Source organism: Podospora pseudopauciseta (assembly GCF_035222475.1).
Source record: "Podospora pseudopauciseta strain CBS 411.78 chromosome 2 map unlocalized CBS411.78m_2, whole genome shotgun sequence".
Taxonomy (NCBI): Eukaryota; Fungi; Ascomycota; class Sordariomycetes; order Sordariales; family Podosporaceae; genus Podospora; species Podospora pseudopauciseta.
Window position 1 is genome coordinate 3,404,143 of NW_026946663.1, and position 18,655 is coordinate 3,422,797.

Consider the following 18,655-nt stretch of genomic DNA (forward strand, 5'->3'; position numbering starts at 1 on the left):
GCGCCACAAACACATGGCATCCAAGGAAACACTCTGCAGCATGGTGGAGGCTGAACCAAATAATGATGGTCAATACAAGCGGACATAACCCGCTTTGAGATTACGGTGTGACCGTCTTTCTCTCGATCAGGGAATCGTCGACGCGTTGGAGCACTCTCATTCGTCCGCGTAGCCATCGCGACCCAGAGATCAGCCTCATAGGAGCAGCTAAGCAGCAGGCATCACATTGATGATCACATCCTTCTCGAGGCCTGCATAATCGGTTCCTGAACATCCCTCTTTGCTGAAATATTGTCTTGGGCACTCATTTTCCACCCTCACCGGCATCGTAGGGTAACGTCAGGTAGCATGAAGTATGGGGGAGGTAGCTGAACTGGAGCAAGACTGAGGCGGGGAACCTTGCCCGGCCCGCCGTCCTGCGGGAGTGACGTCGTCAAAAGGCCCGTTAAAGGCGGGAGAGTCGCATCTCCGGATCAGGTGGTTGCCATCTGCAGGTCCAACAAGGCAGGTTTGGGGAAGAGCCCCGGCCAGAAACTCCAGGTGGGTGATCAGATCATAAGCATGTGCTTCTTGTTGATATGCTCCCGCGTATATGACCATGTCCCACGGTCCGCGTATCGTGGGGTACCAAGGTGAGCCAGAGACGATTCAGATTGTTCGGATGGGCGCGATGCAACGTCGAGGCGGATTAATCCGTCGAGCGAGTGAATTCTCCCGAAGCAGTCGGCTGTGGTAAGCGATGCTTGGCCAGGTAGGTCTGTGTGTCTGAGGGTCCGCATGACTTGGTCTGTTTTCTTTGGGATGTTTTGGCGTGGTTTGGGGTGAAGATGTGTGAAGATGCTCCCAAGAACACGGGGCGCAGAATGGCAGGTGTTTTCCTCCTGTCCTTTTCTCTGCAAGCGATGTCTTCGGCGGGGTCTTGGCTCTTGTCGGAAACCTTCCCCCACACAGCCCCCCCTAGAAGATGGAACTATTCCTCACAGGGACTCGTAAAACAAGAGCCAACAACTCTCGCTGCATCTCCTTCTCTTGTCTTTTGTTTTGGCAGTTGTCTTTTGGAAAGCACCTCGTCGTCTGTTATCGCCTCGCCGGAGTCGCCAACCATCCCATGTAACGCAAGACGGACGGTCTGTGCGGCAGCAAGGCCTGGGCTCAGCGAGCCGTCGCCGTTTAAGCGCCCTATCGGTTCCTGAATATCTTCAGTGCGCACGGTCGCCATGACGCTATTCAGGGCATGAAACCACACGGGGAGCATGGCACAGCCCGCATATCGCGTGCAGGTGGACGCGGGTACGCAGAAATTAATTTGTTCTTCAACCATTCTTCTTGCCTTCCAGTTCCTTGGCGATTTCCATTCCCGCGGCCAGTCCTCAATGCTAAACTGGGTCGCAGCGTAACACGTTCCCGATCATGGCTCATTCGTGGTTCACGGCATCTCGCCTGTTTTCCTCCATGATCGCCGTCGAATATTGCTTCATGGAACATGTGTATGGATATTCTGGAGAAAACTACCAGTACTATCGATTACAAATCCTCTTGTTCTCCGCTTGCCATATCGTGATTTGGTAGGGGGCTCACCTGGATGGGAAGTTCCACGGTTCAAACGGCCATCTCCCCACCACCGATTCTAGCCTGTAGCCGGCGTTGCCCTCCCTTTTCGGTGAGCACGGCGGGGCAGAGAGACGGATATTGATCACCACCGTTCCTGAACTTATCGCTAGTCTTACTCGGCTATCTTGTGCTTATTCTAACCCCCTTGCGTGATGCGAACCCTTGTGGGGGGCAATGAGACAGCCCCCCCTTCTCAGGATGTATTCCCCCCTGCCCGGGAGGGTTGGCATTGTTGTTGTATGAATAGTATATAACAGCAGGGCGCATCGTGGTATTACCCCAGCAATTCGTCCCAACCATCCCAGGCCTCTGTCTCTCTTTTGTATTCTTGGCCCTATCAACCTTCCTTTAGATTCCAAGCATCATGAAGGCCTCCCTGTTTACCAGCCTATCCGTGGCTGCCCTTGCCCTTGCGGTGCCCCAGAAGCGGAGTGAGTCAATCATGCATCCACACATACAATTCAGTGAGCTGTCCTGACCAACTCCTGATAGGTGTTCCCACCGCTGCTGAGCTGGCTAGGTTCAAAGTCTTTGCCGAGTATCAGGCTGCTGCGTTTTGCATGACCGAGGGCCAGCCTGCCGGCACCCAGGTCGCCTGTCTTGAGGGCCAGTGCAACACCCTGACATCGCGCAATGTTACCGTCCACTCACCTTCCTTCACCGGCACCATCTTGGATACTCGAGGCTTTGTCTCTGTTGACCCCGTAGCCAAGGAGATTGTCTTGACCTTCAGGGGCACCGTTTCCATCAGAAACTGGGTGGCAGAGTACGTCTTTTCCACTTGTCTCTGTGTACCAACATCAGATCATCTAACACCCAAGCAGCTTCATCTTTGTCCAAGTCCCTTGCGACTACGCCTTTGGCTGCCTCGTCCACACCGGCTTCCTCGCCTCCTGGGCCGAAGTCAAGAGCCGTGCCATGGCCGCGGTCACTGCCGCCAGACAGGCCCACCCGACCTTCAAGGTCACCGTCACCGGTTACTCCCTCGGCGCCGCCGTCGGCACCATCGCCGCTGCCGACATCCGCAGGAGCCTCAAGATCCCCGTTGATCTCATCACCTTTGGCTCTCCCCGCGTGGGAAACAATGCGTTTGCCAAGTTCGTAACTGCTGGGGCTGGTAGCGAGTACCGCCTCACCCACGCCAACGACCCGATTGCCCGTCTCCCGCCCATCATCTTCAACTACAGACACACTAGCCCTGAGTACTGGTTTGATGAGGGAGCCGATGGTGTTGTGACTCTTGATGAGGTCCAGGTCTGCGAGGGGCATGCCAACATCCAGTGCAATGGTGGGACGGGAGACTTCAACATGGATGTGCATGGCTGGTATTTCCAGAGGTTCACCGGCTGTGCGCCGACGGAACAGCCTTTCAAGGCCCGTAGCACGCCCATCAGTGATGCGGAGCTTGCGAAGATTGTGAACGAGTGGGTGAAGGAGGACAAGGTGTTGGCCAAGAACTTGGAGCTGAGTGGTGAGGCGTAAATATCGGGTGGCGAGGGAGTGCGTGTATAATACCCTATGATCTTGGATATGAATCATGATAATATTCGAAGACTTGCAGTCTCGGGGAACTGAACCGGGTCCTTGGGTCTGGGTGCCATGTTTCATGCTGTGTGACGATGGATGGTTTAATGTGGGGTGATCAAATATGTGGTGGTCCGTCTCAGGATATCTATGCCAGCCATATATCTTGAAACTCCAAATCATCCTCCATCGCCTCGCCGTCCATTATACTGTAAACGTAAGCTGCCCCAACCATATGATGCACAACATCTCCTCCCTTCTGCGTCACAGGCCTGATAACAAACGGCACATGCGCACCGGGGAATATCACAACTTGGTCACCGACCTGGACGTCCTGCAGCGTGGTCCCCGGCCTTCCCGTATTGTCAACAAACGAACGCTGTCTTTGGACCTTGCAAGCACCGAGATACATGAATAGGTCATTGGGTAGCTCTGTTTGCTCCTCGTCATCTACATCGGACCAAGACTGTTTCTTGCCTGTCAATGTCAAGGTTTCAAACCCGGCGAGAAATACTTCTCTCCAAAGGCCATCGTCCGCTCGGGCCGTCCCGTCCACGTCAGAGTCGAGAACGGGAACCCGCCAGACATTCTCAAGAGTCGAGGTTAGAAATTCCGAGTTACCTGCGAGAGAAGCTCGGTACGTCTCGAGCATATCGATGAGTTCAAACAGCCATTTTGTCACAACTGCGTACCACTCTGCCGAATACTTCTGGACAGTCATGTCGACCAAGGTCTTCCCAACGTTGACAACTCGGCCAACTATCCGCCCGGGAAGAGAAATGCGCGGTTCCCCATACGAAGCCTGACCGATTTCGGATCTTGCTGACCATTCCTCCCAACTCGTCCCCTTGGTGGCGTGGTATAGGTTGTTTATAGGATGCCGATCCTCGACTTTGACTGCAAGGGCGGTGCGGAACGCAGATGTCCGGTCAATGACCCATGATGGGATCGCAGCAGGGTGATGCTTGACGCTGAACAGCCTTTGGTAGCTGCTTAAAATGTTTGGGCCGTACTTCATCAGCAAGACCTTGCTCACGTCGAAAGACACTCTTTCCATGGTGTTGGTGCTTGAGTAATCAACCGGGATTTTGCAGCGATCCTCGGGTTGCACCATCCCCAGGATGCCGTATATCATGTCCCTCTCGTCGGTAGCGGCAACCGTGTTGGACTGGAAGGTCACCTCCAGAGCCTCGAAAAGGGAAAGTCCGGCCTCTCCTACGCCTCGTTCCTGGGCATTGATCAGGCTGGCCTCGTAATTCGTACTCGCCGCCTCGAGATGGCCAAAGATCCCGATGATGATGTTCACGGCATTGGCCAGGTTAGAATATTTGTCGTCCCCGATGCGCAGTACTCGGTGCGACACCGCCAGCAAGACAAACCAGATGTCTTTGACGTCTTCCCAGAGCACGAATTCATCCCCACAGAGAACCATCGCCGCCTTGGCGAGCACAACCTCCTGAACGACCCACACGCGATGCCACCACGGCCGGTCGAAGAATAATTTCCACAGAGCTTCAAAGTCGAGTCGACCATCTTCATCACCACCACTGTCGGCGAGCTCTACCACCTCCTCTCCCAAGCGGGCCATTCGCTCCTCGAATTGGAGGTCCTCCCGGTCAGTGATGGTCTCAATATTGATGTACCCTTCATTGGTCGAGTCCCGGTACATAGCCGCCAGTGACCTGATTGTCTGGAACGCGCCCCCGTCCGGCTCGGGCCCGAGCCAGATCAGCACATTCTTTGCAAGAGAGTACACCGAGCTCATGAGCCGAACCTGCACGGCCTTTTCGTCGTTGTCGGACTGGTTGATACAGATGGCGTCGATCCATATCCGCGCCCTCACCTGGGAGGCGTGAAGCTGGGTGAGGGCCGTGAAGAGGTTTTTGGTGACTTGGAAAACATGACCGTCGAGGATGATGGGCCGGGTGTCATTTGCGTCGCCCCAAACGTAGGAGAGGGCATTGTAGACTGGTGCAAGTTCGGCATCGAGGAACGCGTGGCTCAAGCTGAGGTTTATGGAGGGTGAGTCGCCTAGATTCTCATGGCTAAGGGGTGGGTTGACAAAGTTGAAAGTGAGAAGGCGAATCTCGTGTCGGTCGTGGTCGAGGGGCGTATAGGAAAACATGTTCATTGACAAGTTAGCGAATTGTTCTGAAGGGTATTTCTCATGATTCGCATGGCATTACACAAGGCTTCTTTTGGCTTCAAGAGGGGTTTCATGACGTATACCTGTTGTTTAGGCTATTGCACTACTTGGCATTCATCAGCCATCCCATAGCTAAACCGGTGCTTGAATGCTTGTCTTGGGGATAGTTCTCACCCACCAATTACAACCGGTCAAAATCACCAACAACACCCCTTTTTGTAGTCTTCAGCACCAAAAAAGCATCGCGATACTTCCAATTGGATGGCAGCAGATAGAAAAGGTGAAAAAAAGAGCCAAAAACATACAACACCAGGGATTCCCCAGTGGTCACCCACCTGAGTACTAGTCTGGCCCTTGGCAGCTTATCTAGGGGAGAGCGGACGGGATCCCGAGTTTTCTGCCAGGTATGGTCGTATGTGATAGTGATGGCTAGAATTTGCTATTATGAACGGAAGCATGTCCATCAAACTACTTTCTCCTACTCCCCACTCCCTTCTTGCCTTCCCAGCCAGTTCCCCCAGAGCCGATTCTTAACATGGGCAGCCAACGTCGAGAAATACCTACGCAATAATCAGCTCCCTCTTTTTAAACTTACAATTCACAAACTTTGTTAACTCGCCCATGCCAACCCGGACGTATAGATCCCCAAGCTCAGCAGAATTTTGCTTAACCAACAGCACATTCAGAGACTGCTTCTGCTCATCCTCTTCGTCCACATTCCGGGACACAACAACCGCCATAAAAGGGCCAGCAACCCTATCCCCTCGATCGAACACCCCCCAACCAAGAACCTCCTCGACATCACCACCCAACAGAGCATAGCACGCAGAATGCTTCTCAAAATCGATCACATAAGCATGGATATCACAACCCACATCCCCCAACCTCTCACCAGAAGATCTCACCACCTCCACAGTCAGGCCCCTCAATAACAGCCTCGCCTCTCTAACCATTTGATCATCAGGCATCACTCCAGACGGCACACCCCCTTCAATCTCCACACAACATTCCACCCTCCCCTCCGGAACAAACGGCTCCCACGCCACCGGTCCGTCCAACGAAGCCCAAGACCAACTAGGTGCTCGCCGCGTCCACTTGGTCTTCTCCCTCAACTTCACTTCCTCCATCGCCCGATTCCCATCCGCACGCCACATCATATTCACCGCAAGCATGTCACTCCCCGGACCGCCAACAGCCACCCCTGCGCAAAACGAAATACTATTCCTCAGATCCCTAGCCTTGACATTGGCAATCATACCCTCAACAGCAAATAACTTATCCTCCCCATAGGTAAGATCACACGCGGTGTAATTCTGAACAATGGCGCACCACGCCCAGGCGGGACCGTGGGAAACGGAGGCGCTGCTGCCGAGACGTTTTTCTTGATGCTGCGGTCGCCAGTCAGTTACATGCATCAAGGGAAAGGGGGACGGTGGTTCATCTCACTGCTGCCAAGACAAGACCATCCTCAGCAACACTATGCCGGATACACTCAAAGAACAGCTGTCCGACAGAAAACAGGACAATTCTCCGGCTCAGATTTCGTTCCTGGAGGACCCAGCCCCTGCTGTTCCATACGCTCGCGGTGACGACTTTGTCAAAGAATGGGGTATGTGGTCCCACGAAGAATGTTCGGGGCTTTGTACATCCCGGTGGTAGGTAAGAGAGCTCAACAACGGACTGATTTGTGGTGGTGTCTCGAGGGTGAAACAAACCGCCGGTGGACGAGCTAGAACCCGTCGCGGCAATGGTAAGGTGGGCGTTTTGGTAGATGAGGCCCATTTGGGGTGCCTCTCGCAGCCAGTCGGGGCTATCATCCTGGATGATACAAAGGGCGTCAATCCAGAGGTAGCGGAGGCCGAGATTCCTCGTTGCGATGACGGCATCGCGGAGGGTGGCTGGCATGGCGGATATGTTTATTCCCGTGGTGGTGTGTTCAGCCAAGTTCGACTTGAGGGTACGAAGTTGTGTGGCTGCTGGACCCCAGCAGTAGCTCAACGCCGCATATCGTTCCAGTGCATTCTGACGATCCGTCACTTTGACAAAGGGGGTGTTGTTAGTCCCGACGTCCAACAGCCTGGTGGGAAAGCGGGTTGTGGATGATGTGTCTGCATCCGCCAAGGGCACAGAGTTGCACTCTGTATGGCTTCTCAGACAGGTTTCGAGCCATGTCTGGATTTGGCGGAAAGCTCCAGGGGAGTTTGGTGCTGGATGAAGAGCGTGGCCGGCAATATCCCCAGATAGAGCTGCATCACTTGACGGATCTGCCCAAGCATGCAAAAAAGCTCGGGCGTTGGAATTAGTTACGAGAACTGTTATTACACAGAGCTCACGTCTTGTGTGTTCTACACTGTGGTATTTGTCTGAAGACAGCAGTACCTGGTGTACCCTCCCTTTCTTCAGCTTGATGGTGGGATGCGAGGCTTTGATTAGCTCGTCAAGTATTAACTTGCAAAGCGGACAGAGACTTGAAGATTGCTCCAGGTCTTGATAGGTTCGGTGGCGGTAGCCGAGTTGCTGACCGGTGGCTGTTGTGCGTATGGATGAGACTGTAAATGGTGATACACCACGACAGGAATCGCAGAGGCCCGAGGTGCTTTCCGTGTTCAGAGAGCTCATGTTTACCTGGTAATCCTGACAGGACTCAACAGTAAGGTCAGGTATGAAAGGTGGTGATACTGGTTTAGGCTGGAAGAAAAGGAATAGACGCAAGTCCAATACCCAAACCAATGGTGCCTTTTCTCGCCGCTTTCGGCTCCAATCAAGTGAACGGTTCCCTGCACTCTTTACTTGGTCGCTATCTACAGACAGCTGCGCCGCTCACAAACAACTTACCCACGCAGCATAAAAGGATCAGCAAAATATCTCCACAGAACGTTACCACTACTGTCGATGTTGGTGTTTGGATGCAGCAACGTTGGTTATGGTGGGGCTCGGCAAGTTTCCCTTCCACATGACGGCACGGCACGATGATTTCCAGCCAGGGTTTCGGGACCCGGCAGCTGGACACGATGGCCCGTGCCAAGAACATTCCAACGAAAATCGAGAAGATCATCAAAAATAGATCCATCTTCACCCGGAGGCCAGAACAATCGAGATCTTTCAAGTTTCACTTCAGCTGAAGAACATGAAGATCGACCTGAACCACCTGGAATGCGATGAGTTGGAGGCTTTGGGATCGTAGATGCAACCACAACAGTTCGGCATAACCAAACTGAACGAATCGACGGAAATCAGAGCAGCCACCTCCACACCCCCTCCGCAAACCTCCTTTCCACCACCACGAACCACGACAAGGGTTGTCTTCCGAAGGGCCCAGACGAGCACACGGGTAGGAGCAGATGGCGCCAAACAACGCCTTCTTGCATCCCCATTCCCGCATCTTTCTTTTTGCTGACGAACTCCTCAACGTCAATATTACCGGCCCAATTCCTCAGAAATGGACGCCTCGGACTTCGGCACTGGAGGCAGGTTGGAGAAGTCGATGAAAATCCCAAAAATGGAAATGCAAAGATACCGCTCTGACCGACCAACATCAAAAGATTCAGGTCCCCACTGTCCCATCAACGTGGCTCGGATTAGACCCCAAGCGTTCTAGGCTCTTGGTTGGCGTTCAATAGTGACAGCTTGGACAGGAGGCCATCATGCCAGTCACCTGTCTGCAGCCCAATCATCTCGGGGCGAAATCGAATGCCCATCCCCATACACAATAATTCCCATCTGATGCTGGCTCTTGGGGCTTCCCAATGTGGGAGGTAAGGTGCTTGCTGGTCACTGCAGTGAGTGCAGTGCGAGCGTTATTCCGGGCATCCAGTGCGGCTGGAAGCACTGATGGTGTGGATTGGCGGTGATGGAGTGATTCGAGATGAGCCCAGCCAATCACATCGACTCCTTTCGGCAAGCAAGCCCCTCTTGGCAGCTCTTGGACCCTGGGATTCAGACGAACAAGCACCCCTGTCCCCAATAATACGAACGTGGGAAGCGAACAGGGGGGGCCGGATAGGATAAGGCAGAGGTCGAGGCTTGGGTGAGATGCGGGATCCGCATTCGCCAGGGGGTCACAAGGTTCATGCAGGCCTCACTCCCAATCTCCTCTCTCAGCTCGTCGACGGAAGAGAAAAAAAAAACCGATATGAAGAACGCCGCTGCCGCTCACATCGGCCTGTGGGTCGACTCCTGTTCTTCTTCTTCTCTTTCTTGAACACCCCGTTTGTGCGACAGAAGAGACGTTCAGTCTTACTTCTTCTCGGGCATTGTCGTCTGCTGTTGTCCGATCTTACATACGTTCGCTTTCCGCCATATCATTCACTCGCTCACTCGCTCGAATCCGAGACGAGATCTCACACATCGTACAACCCTCGCTATATAGACTCGACATTTCCGTCATAATATCTAATGTTTTAGACAAGATCGCAACCAGAGAACCGAGACACAATGAGAACCAGAACCAGCAAGGGCTCTATCCTTGCCGGCCTGCTCCTGGCAGCGGGAGCGGGAACCGGCAGGGCGGATCCGACATGGCCCGCACCTACCGATCAGATGGAGGAGATTGTTTTCCAGCTTCAGGGCATGGACGGGAGTCTGTTCAGTGATAACATCACGCCTTGTGATAATGAGGCCGCTGGGCCCGGGAGGGTGACAGCTAGCGAGTGGCTGCGCGTTGCTTTTCAGTATGTGACTTTTTCTTTGCGAGGACGGTCTTTGAGAAGGGCGAGAGAAGGGTTTCATGAGTTTGAAGATGGAGGGGGTGGTTTTTTGGAGAACTGGAAGTGGGATGAGCATCCAACTTGAGAACAAATGCTGATACAGACGACAGTGACATGGCTACCCACAACAGGTTTTTCGACCGGGGCGGTCTCGACGGCTCGTTGCAATTCGAGCTCAGAAGCTCTGAAAACACGGGCCCAGGACACAACACCACACTCCAGTTCTACGCGACATACTTGTCCAGCCGGTCAAGTCTTGCAGATTTGATCGCGGCCGGAGCGTATGCCGCTGTTCGCGCCTGCGGAGGACCAGTCATTCCACTGAGATTGGGACGCAAGGATGCGCTGACGGCCGGCTCCTCTGGTGTTCCCCAACCAGAGAACTCAGTTGGCAGTTTCGTATCGCAGTTCGACCGCATGGGCTTCTCCCAAACTGAGATGATTCAAGTCGTGGCCTGTGGTCATACGCTCGGAGGAGTTCACAGGACCGAGTTCCCCAACATCATTCCCGCCGGCGTGTCAAATATTCCCTTTGATACGTCCAAGGCCACCTTCGACAACAGAATTGCCACCGAGTATGTGTCTGGCAACACCACCAACCCCCTTGTAGTCGGTCCAGCTATTGCCATCAACCGCCATTCCGATTTCAAGGTCTTCAACAGTGACGGAAACGCGACCATCAGCACGATGACTTCGCCAAGTGCTTTCCAAAGCATCTGCCAGACTGTTTTGCAGAAGATGATCGACGTGGTGCCCTCCACTGTGACCTTGACTCCACCTATCGCTCCTTACACCGTCAAGCCGCAGGATATGCAGCTTACCCTTCAGTCTGGTGGTGCCAGCTTCCTCCTCACTGGAAAGATCCGTGTCCGGACCACCGAGATTCCGGGTAGCACTGTCACCAACTTGGTCTTGACGTGGAAGGACCGGAACGGTGGCAACAGCTGTGGCTCTTTGTCATCCTGCTCCACGACCGCTACTCTCCAGGGTATTGCCAATGGTTTCGATGACACATTTGCTTTCTTTCCCATTGAGGCCACCATCCCTACATCGTCGGGTATCTCTTCCTTCACGATCACCATCAACCGCAATGATGGCTCCAGCCAAACATTTGATAACAATGGAAACACCTATCCCTTGTCGGATGCCGTTGTCTTGCAAAAGACTCAGAGCTGCCTGTTGCAGACATCAGGCCAACTCACTGTTGCGGCCGTTGTTCGCAACGATGTCGTCGGTGTTCCAGTGAACCTCGATATCGAGTATCAGACGCCCCGTACCGGTAATAGCGGCAACCCAGTCCCTGCCATCAATACAGCTACTGTTCAAATGACCGAGGGTGACTGTATCGGTCCCTACACTTTCTACTCGGCCAGCTACACCATCCCCGGCGGCCGCAGCTACAATGCCAGAATCAGCATCACTGCTGGCGAGCACACCGATGACTTCAACAAGGCCAGCATCTTTGGCGGTACATGTGGCAGCTTTACAGGCACCCTTGCCTGCGGTAACGTTACTGAGCCCGTGAGCACCACCAGCTCCGCCACTGCTTCCAGCACCTCGACCTCGGTCTCTAGCAGCGTCGTCACAACCACGACTACCAGCAGCACCGGTGTTCCCACCCCTAGCATCAGACCCAGCGTTGGTGGCTACAACTTTGTTGACTGCTGGACCGAAGGCGCTGGTGGCATCCGCGCTCTTGGCGGTGCGTCTTTTGCCTACGATGAGATGACTCTTGAATCCTGCGCCGCCAACTGCACTGGTTTCGATCTCTGGGGTACTGAGTATGGCCGTGAGTGCTACTGCGGAAACAGCCTTCACTCCAGCAGCTCCGAGGCTCCTGAAGCCGAGTGCAACATGCCCTGCGGTGGCGATCCCAGTGCCTTCTGCGGTGCTGGCAACAGAATCCAGCTCTACTCTACCACGGCCACTCGCAGCACGTCTGCTACCCCCACGCCAACTGCCACCTTGAGCATCAAGCCCACTGTTGGTGCTTATGTGCGTGTTGGATGCCAGACTGAGGCCTCTGCCGGTCGCGCCTTGTCGGGGAACAGCTATGCTTCTGATGACATGACTCTTGAGTCTTGTGCTGCTTTCTGCAGCGGCTTCACGTATTTCGGCACTCAGTACTCTCGTGAATGTAAGTTTTCCAGACGAGATCAATCTGTAGAGATATCACTGACACACAATAGGCTTCTGCGGAAACACCATCAATGGTAATAGCGCCCCTGCCCCTGATGCGGATTGCAGCATGACTTGCGCCGGCGATCCCTTCTCCTACTGCGGTGCTGGCAACAGATTGGAACTATACATCCTGGAGACTGCGTCTACCTCAACCACCGGTGTACCTCCTGTCGAAGGTTAGACAGATCGCCTTTTCCGAATTTTGGACCAACAATTTCCTAACATCTTATCTAGTTACGACCACGGCCACTGCCACTGCCACGTCTACCACTTCTGCTGCCCCCACAGGAACACTTTCCCGGGTGCCTACCGTCTCTCCCTATAGTTACGCCGGCTGCTACACCGAGGGCACTGGCTCCCGCGCCCTCACCGGCAAGAGCACTTATGACTCCGAGATGACCCTCGAGTTCTGTGCCGGCTATTGCTCTGGTTACAAGTACATGGCCACCCAGTACAGCGCCGAGTGTTTCTGCGGGAACACGCTTCACTCGACCTCCACTGAGGCCGCCCAGGGCGACTGCTCCATGACCTGCGCCGGCAACGAGTTCCAGTACTGCGGAGGCCCCAACAGACTCGAGCTGTACGTCCAGGAGGATGTCGAAGCCCCAGCTGCCCCTTCCCAGCCAGAGACCGTTGGCAATTGGACCTTTTACCAGTGCAGAACAGAGGGAAGCCCAGGACGCGCCTTGGCTGCCGAGACATACGCCGCTGACACCATGACTCTCGAGTCTTGCGCTGACTTTTGCGCTGGCTACACTTACTTTGGTACCGAGTACGCTAGGGAGTGCTTCTGCGGTAACTCTTTTGGTGTTGGCTCGATCGAGGCGCCTGCGGCAGAGTGCTCCATGACTTGCGCGGGTAACGGATCGCAGTTCTGCGGTGCTGGTAACCGTCTGAGTATTTACCAAGCTGCTTAGAGCAAGTGATCAGGGTGTTTGTTGGGTTGACGTTTTTTTGGTTTCATCGTGTATATATTTATTTTAGTCTTTGCCCGTACATTAGGATATCTTGTGATCCAGGTATATATACTATACTTCCTGGTACTTTTGAATACATCAAACATGCAAGTTTGTAAACAGATCACCAACCTCTCCAACATTGACCGATCCTGACATTGGCAGACGTATATTTTTTTTTGGCTCACTTGACGCTCAACAACCAACCTATCCAATCTCCCGGTTTTTGTTCTGTTGACTCTAACCACCCAAAGCAAGGATCACCATGAAACCTTTGGGACATGTCACATCACATCACATCTCTCAGCCTCACCTTCAATTTGTTGCAGACCGTCTTTTCGAATATTCGATCATCAAATCAATCTCAGCAACTCCGACAAGTTTCTGGCTTACTACCTTTACTAAACCTCCCAAGACCCTCTTGGCAACCACACAAATCCAACCCCAAAACCTGCTTCCAACATGCAAGCCAAGCGTCCCCTTTACCTACCTAGCGACAAACACTCTAGGGATTTTCCCGGGAAAAACCTAAATTCCCACTCCTCTTCGTGTTCGTCGGGTGTCAGTTGTCATCAATCGATCAGTTGTTTTGCCCCAAAGTTCCAGACCCAGACCCAGACCCAGACCCTGACCCAGACCCAGAACCCCTCATTAATTAGTAGACCGGAGCCCCCTCCGCACCAACAACTGCTCCGCCCAGACTTGTTTTTTTTTTTCACGGGGCATTGATTGCTTGGCAGAGACATGACTCTGGGGAAGATGGGGTAAGGGGCCAAAGAGGGAAAAGGCTCATGTGATGACGGATATGAACAGCTTGTTGGTTGACAGCGACGGTTGGATGGTAGACTACTGTGGTTGATATCACCAAGCGAGGAAACAGAGAATAAAGAGTTGGATTGATGAAACACCAGGAATTCGATCGTCACATAGGTAGAACGCAGGTTTGAACAAGCACCCAAGAACGACTTCTCCTGCCTGCTCCATGTCAAAGGAGGGGCTACACTAGGGAGCCCAGAGAACCAAAAAGCTGGAGAAGAAAAAAGCTGGAGGATAGGCGGAGGTATCCGTACCCAAAGCTCCACCAAACTTTGCATGACAATGCAAAGTGTGCTAGCTTTGGTTTTCCCCCTTTCCGTTTCCTTTTCCCCAGCTTTTTCTGTTGGGATGGTTTGGTTTGGTTATAGGCAGCTAGCTAGGTGAATCCATGAATCATTAATTAGATCGCCAGCAGGCAGAGCGAGTTCGGTTCTCGGTCTTGTCAATTCATCAGCCTCAGTCTGTGTGTGTTCGTCCGGTATTACACTACCTACCGAAGTGGTGAAAGTACCTTTTAGTGAAGTTCTGTACGTACCTACCCAAAGGGACAGAACAGACAGACAAAACCGGCCGGCAGATGCAGAATGTCTGAAAAGGGAATAAATGACTGATAAGCATCTGATTTTTCTTGCGTTTGCATACATACAGCAGCGTATCGATCGTTTCAGTTCACACGCCTACAGACGCCGCACACCCTTCGTCTGTGTCAATTGCAGTGACGTCCAAATTGATGAGATCTAAATCCCCATCTCATTGTTCACCTCGTGGTTTCCCGGTTTTTGTTGCAATAACAGGTGTGTTGTTGTGTGTGTTGTTACCAAAAACTCTCTCGCCACTGCGCCATGGCCTAGCCTCCTCCACATCGATGGGGTCTGCCCAGCAAAGCTGAAGCTGGAGAAAATGGATCCCCCCCCCCCCTCCCCCCCTTCCATGGATCAAACCACCAGAGATATCTAGAGAAGGTTTGACGTGTCTTTCTTTCTCGCGTCCTCCGGGGCCGTGATCCACCACTTCTCCTCCGCCGCCGTTGGCCAATAATTTTCCCAATGGTTTTACTTGAAACTTCCTTGTCACGGACACGTCCACACCTCTTTTGATTCATCGTCAATGAGAAGATCCTATGCTTGGAAAGTCAAGCTAAGAAAACTTGACTAGCTTCAACACCACTGAACACACCCCCCCTCACCCCCCCTCTTCCGCATCTCTCCCACCCAACTCCCGACCCCGACCCCGATCGCCGGGAAACTACGGAGGTGGGTTGGGGTGAAAAATGGAGCCCTCTTGGCCCCCGGGGATTAAGTGGATTGAGGCAAGCGGTGCGGACATTGCGGAGGAGGAGGCGGAGGGAATGGCGGGCAATTCAGTGGAGAAAGCAAAGTTGACAAGCGGGGAGAAAGGCTCAGCCTCTTCATCAGGAGAGGTCCACGCAACACTCATCATCAAGATCGCACACAAAATTGACCCAAACCAAAAACAAACTTGTCGAAAAAACAAGGGGCAACAAGCCCACCTCCATCCGCAAAACCTGTCCAGGTTTTGGATCCAAGGTAAGATACTGCTCACCGAGAGAAAGAATACCTATCTGATCGCCGATCTTATCAAATCATAAATCCTGCCGAAGAAATACATGTACCTACTACAGTCAGGACTAATAAGAACCAACCAACCCAAAAGAGAGAGAGAGAGAGAGAGTCCTGCATATCTTTTTTTTTTCTAGAAAGAAAAAAAAAATCATCAGCATACATACTGCAGTAAATAAAATCCCCAGCCCCAATCTTCGGGTCGGGGTTACGCTCGGTAGACGACGGAAACAAGGCAAGTTAAAACTGAAATACCAACCAAAAATACGGCAAGGCAAGGTAGTAGCCATGGCGTGAAATAGCCTCTTGGCTCTGTTTCCAGGCGGCGTTTCTGAAATTCCAAAAAGGGTGCGTGTAGAGAGCGAACAAGGTGAGGGGAACAAGGTGAGGATGCACGTTGATAAATCCGTCTCCCGCCTTCGCTTCGACGTCTCTCTCTCGTCATCAGGCGCTAGTACTGAACAGTGTTAGAGGTTGATCAATTTCACGTGTTTTTCTTAGTGTGAACTTGCTTTTTGCTCTTGGGAAGAAAAGACAACGGTCGTTGGTTGCTACCTTGGGGGTAGTAGTACATGGAGATACTTCTGACTTGTATAACGGTTTGACATGTCTAGTTTGCTCTATGACTACTTGATATGTTCAGCAAAGCAGCTGATCAGCATCTCATCAGAGAACCACATCACCAGCCTCTGTAACAACAGCAAGAAGCAAACCAATTCTGATTTGTGGGGATGAAAAGCAGGGACTCTCGAAACGGCAAAAGCTCCACCGATTGTGTGGCCCAAACACCGATCCGTAACTATTTTGTTCCTGACTCGAAGCCAAGACCAGATGACAGATGACACAGAACTTACAAAAAGGTACCCAAAGGGGCACGATCCGAAAAGTAAAAAAATCAAAATAAAAAGAATACAATGGTTGCAATGGGCGGATGGCGACCACTGTGTGTTGTGCATTATCTCCTTTGCCCTTTGCGTGCTCACAGCACAGGAGATAAGGGCCTGCTTTCCCTCCATCACCACCTTCGAGTCCAGTTGCCGAGAGCACATTTTCGATATTAAAACTTCCCGTCTTTCGAGAAAAAAGAGCGAACCTTGGCCGACATATTCCCTTTCTTCTCTTGTTATAAATCTTTACCTGATATGTGTAACCCATCCAGCTTTCCTTTCCAACAACAAGACACACACCGAACATTGTATAACGAAACCCCCCTGCGGAAAAATATCGGGCCAAGAAACATATCACGACACACACCACCGGGGTGGTCGTTGCTCGGCTCGGACCAGCGGAGCCTGTCGTGTGATTGGCCAGTCTAGCCCGCTCGCGTCTTTCGCCTCTTTGGCCATGGACGAGAGGAAGTTTTCTACTTTTTGAGAAAAGAGAGACCTGAGAAAGAGAGAGAGAGAGAGAGTCCTACCGCTTTTAATTTGAGTTACGACGACCAAGTACTACTTACATAACAATACGAGGCAAAGTTGTGTCAAAATGTGTCACATTCTCGAGCGGAAATCGCAACTTCTTGGCCTTCCCGCTCCGTGTGACAGAATCTCTGACATGTGCCGTGCTCCATCCCCAGCGAGAAGAGAAGGTGTTGTCCGCTGTTGAAGATGGGACAAAAACCCCTGGGAGGAAGATGGGGCGGAAAAAAAAAAAAACAGAGATTAGCACGTGCGCAATCGCGGGGCTGAGCGGAGCAGAACGGATCAGCTCGGGGCGGAGACACACGAACGAAGCAGCAATCTTGGGTTTCTTTGTTGTTGCTTCTCTTTCGCGATTGCACCGATCTCCAGCAGCAGCAAGCAGCGGCATGGGGCAAGCGTTTTTTTGATTTTCCTTTTTTATGGCTCCACCGGTTTAATTCTTATTGGATGCTCCACAACCCCAACGGACGGACGAGAGAGAGAAAAAGGCGGGGCCGTAAATGACAGCATCTGGAGAGAGGGAGAGAGAGAAGAATTGAGGGGTTGGCCAATGGAAGCTGGCCGATTTTGAACCACACGCACACACCACACATGGTTTTGGCGAGGGATCAGGGGTCGGATCAATGGCTCGAATTGAGAAGCTGACGATACGGACGGACGGTGCATGTTCGATGCGGTGTGGTGGTGGTAGGCTGGCAGGTGACTGAGCATAAACTTCACGCAAGAGGAGAGGAGAAGGGGGGTCCATTCTGAAATAACCATCTGCTGGGGTTGAGAGCAGCATGTGGTTTCGTGACGACGACTTTTTGGGATTGTTTTGTGTGTACTGGCTCGATTCGACATTTTCCCTCGTGATCGCATGTGAGTGGCCCCCCCTTGAACAACTATGTAAACCCCTTCCCGATGTGGGGACGCCTTCTTCGATTTTTCAGATTGATGGGTTTCTGTAAGGTACATGTACATGTCAAGCAACCTGAATTTCAGGTGGTTGCCGCCTGGATGTATGTATATCCACCAAAGGGAGACGCGGTCTCTTAAGGGAAACGAGAGGCTCAATGGCTAATCTGAAGACTTCATCCACGACATACATATACAAAAAAAAAAAAAACTGCGGCATTTGCGAGCACACGAGCAAAATGGCAGTCCAGGACGGGAGGACTGCAGTCAATCTATCAAACTGACTTTGGGCATTCCGTCGTCACCGCTGCCAGACTTTCGCAATGTTTGGTTGCTACCTCGAAGGTACATCGCATTGGCTTGCGAGTTCAAAGCAGGCGATCCGCCCGCCCCGGTACGTACCCACATGGCCATGGCCAGCCAGGGCCAACCTCTCCACACCTTGTCCGCTTCTTCCTTGTCGAGCCCCCCCAGATTACTCCATCCAACCAGGGATGAAGGAGAGTTCCAGCAAAAGGTACGTATCGTCGCCAATGTGTACTTATGACTTCCTGGAGCCATGAGGACCATGATGGCTGGCAAGATATAATCTAGTGGTAGCCCCGTTCTCTCCTGTTTCCCCCCCCCCCACCTGGCTTCTCTCTTCGTGACTCGGAATCTTAGACCGACGGGGAAGTCTAGACGCAGTACCAACGACGACGACCTCAACTTGTAAAGCATACCTTGACATTGCTTCTACCATTGTTCTCTCCATTGAAGTGCTTCACTGTCGTCATCACCACCACCCTATCCAGGGTTAAGCTCTTTTCATCTTAGC

At 52.5% G+C, this 18,655-nt stretch overlaps 6 protein-coding genes across 6 annotated transcripts; 3 read left to right on the forward strand and 3 right to left on the reverse strand.

Moving 5' to 3' along the window:
* Positions 1-276: 276 nt before the first annotated feature.
* On the forward strand, positions 277-3,182 carry QC763_209340 (uncharacterized protein). Its single transcript, XM_062909984.1, has 3 exons — positions 277-2,042; positions 2,104-2,377; positions 2,436-3,182. Exons 1-3 carry the CDS (start codon positions 1,976-1,978, stop codon positions 3,091-3,093), a joined length of 999 nt encoding a protein of 332 aa, XP_062768845.1. The 5' UTR covers positions 277-1,975; the 3' UTR covers positions 3,094-3,182.
* A 101-nt stretch (positions 3,183-3,283) lies between these two features.
* On the reverse strand, positions 3,284-5,536 carry QC763_209350 (uncharacterized protein; the record flags this gene model as incomplete). Its single annotated transcript, XM_062909985.1, has 3 exons — positions 5,460-5,536; positions 5,363-5,384; positions 3,284-5,260 (listed from the first exon to the last, which is right to left on the reverse strand). The coding sequence occupies exon 3, from the start codon at positions 5,258-5,260 to the stop codon at positions 3,284-3,286; it is 1,977 nt and encodes a 658-aa protein (XP_062768846.1). The 5' UTR covers positions 5,363-5,384; positions 5,460-5,536.
* Positions 5,537-5,841: 305 nt separating this feature from the next.
* Positions 5,842-6,537, reverse strand: QC763_209360 (uncharacterized protein; the record flags this gene model as incomplete). The annotated part of the gene is made up of 1 exon (XM_062909986.1): positions 5,842-6,537. The coding sequence occupies one exon, from the start codon at positions 6,535-6,537 to the stop codon at positions 5,842-5,844; it is 696 nt and encodes a 231-aa protein (XP_062768847.1).
* A 181-nt stretch (positions 6,538-6,718) lies between these two features.
* QC763_209365 (uncharacterized protein) lies at positions 6,719-7,900 on the reverse strand (the record flags this gene model as incomplete). Its single annotated transcript, XM_062909987.1, has 1 exon — positions 6,719-7,900. The coding sequence occupies one exon, from the start codon at positions 7,898-7,900 to the stop codon at positions 6,719-6,721; it is 1,182 nt and encodes a 393-aa protein (XP_062768848.1).
* Positions 7,901-8,137: 237 nt separating this feature from the next.
* QC763_209370 (uncharacterized protein) lies at positions 8,138-13,280 on the forward strand. The gene is made up of 4 exons (XM_062909988.1): positions 8,138-9,951; positions 10,098-12,124; positions 12,177-12,344; positions 12,403-13,280. The coding sequence occupies exons 1-4, from the start codon at positions 9,716-9,718 to the stop codon at positions 13,083-13,085; spliced, it is 3,114 nt and encodes a 1,037-aa protein (XP_062768849.1). The 5' UTR covers positions 8,138-9,715; the 3' UTR covers positions 13,086-13,280.
* Positions 13,281-16,647: 3,367 nt separating this feature from the next.
* Positions 16,648-18,336, forward strand: QC763_0040140 (uncharacterized protein; the record flags this gene model as incomplete). Its single annotated transcript, XM_062905621.1, has 3 exons — positions 16,648-17,942; positions 18,153-18,232; positions 18,259-18,336. Exons 1-3 carry the CDS (start codon positions 17,897-17,899, stop codon positions 18,334-18,336), a joined length of 204 nt encoding a protein of 67 aa, XP_062768850.1. The 5' UTR covers positions 16,648-17,896.
* Between the last annotated feature and the right edge of the window lie 319 nt (positions 18,337-18,655).

Excerpts from the sequence above, each read along its gene's own strand:
- QC763_209340 (XM_062909984.1), top strand. The coding sequence starts at position 1,976 with ATGAAGGCCTCCCTGTTTACCAGCCTATCCGTGGCTGCCCTTGCCCTT. Across the intron at positions 2,043-2,103 it reads TGCGGTGCCCCAGAAGCGGA|GTGTTCCCACCGCTGCTGAG; the intron begins GTGAGTCAATCA and ends AACTCCTGATAG. Across the intron at positions 2,378-2,435 it reads ATCAGAAACTGGGTGGCAGA|CTTCATCTTTGTCCAAGTCC; the intron begins GTACGTCTTTTC and ends ACACCCAAGCAG.
- QC763_209370 (XM_062909988.1), top strand. The coding sequence starts at position 9,716 with ATGAGAACCAGAACCAGCAAGGGCTCTATCCTTGCCGGCCTGCTCCTG. Across the intron at positions 9,952-10,097 it reads TGGCTGCGCGTTGCTTTTCA|TGACATGGCTACCCACAACA; the intron begins GTATGTGACTTT and ends TACAGACGACAG. Across the intron at positions 12,345-12,402 it reads CGGTGTACCTCCTGTCGAAG|TTACGACCACGGCCACTGCC; the intron begins GTTAGACAGATC and ends CATCTTATCTAG.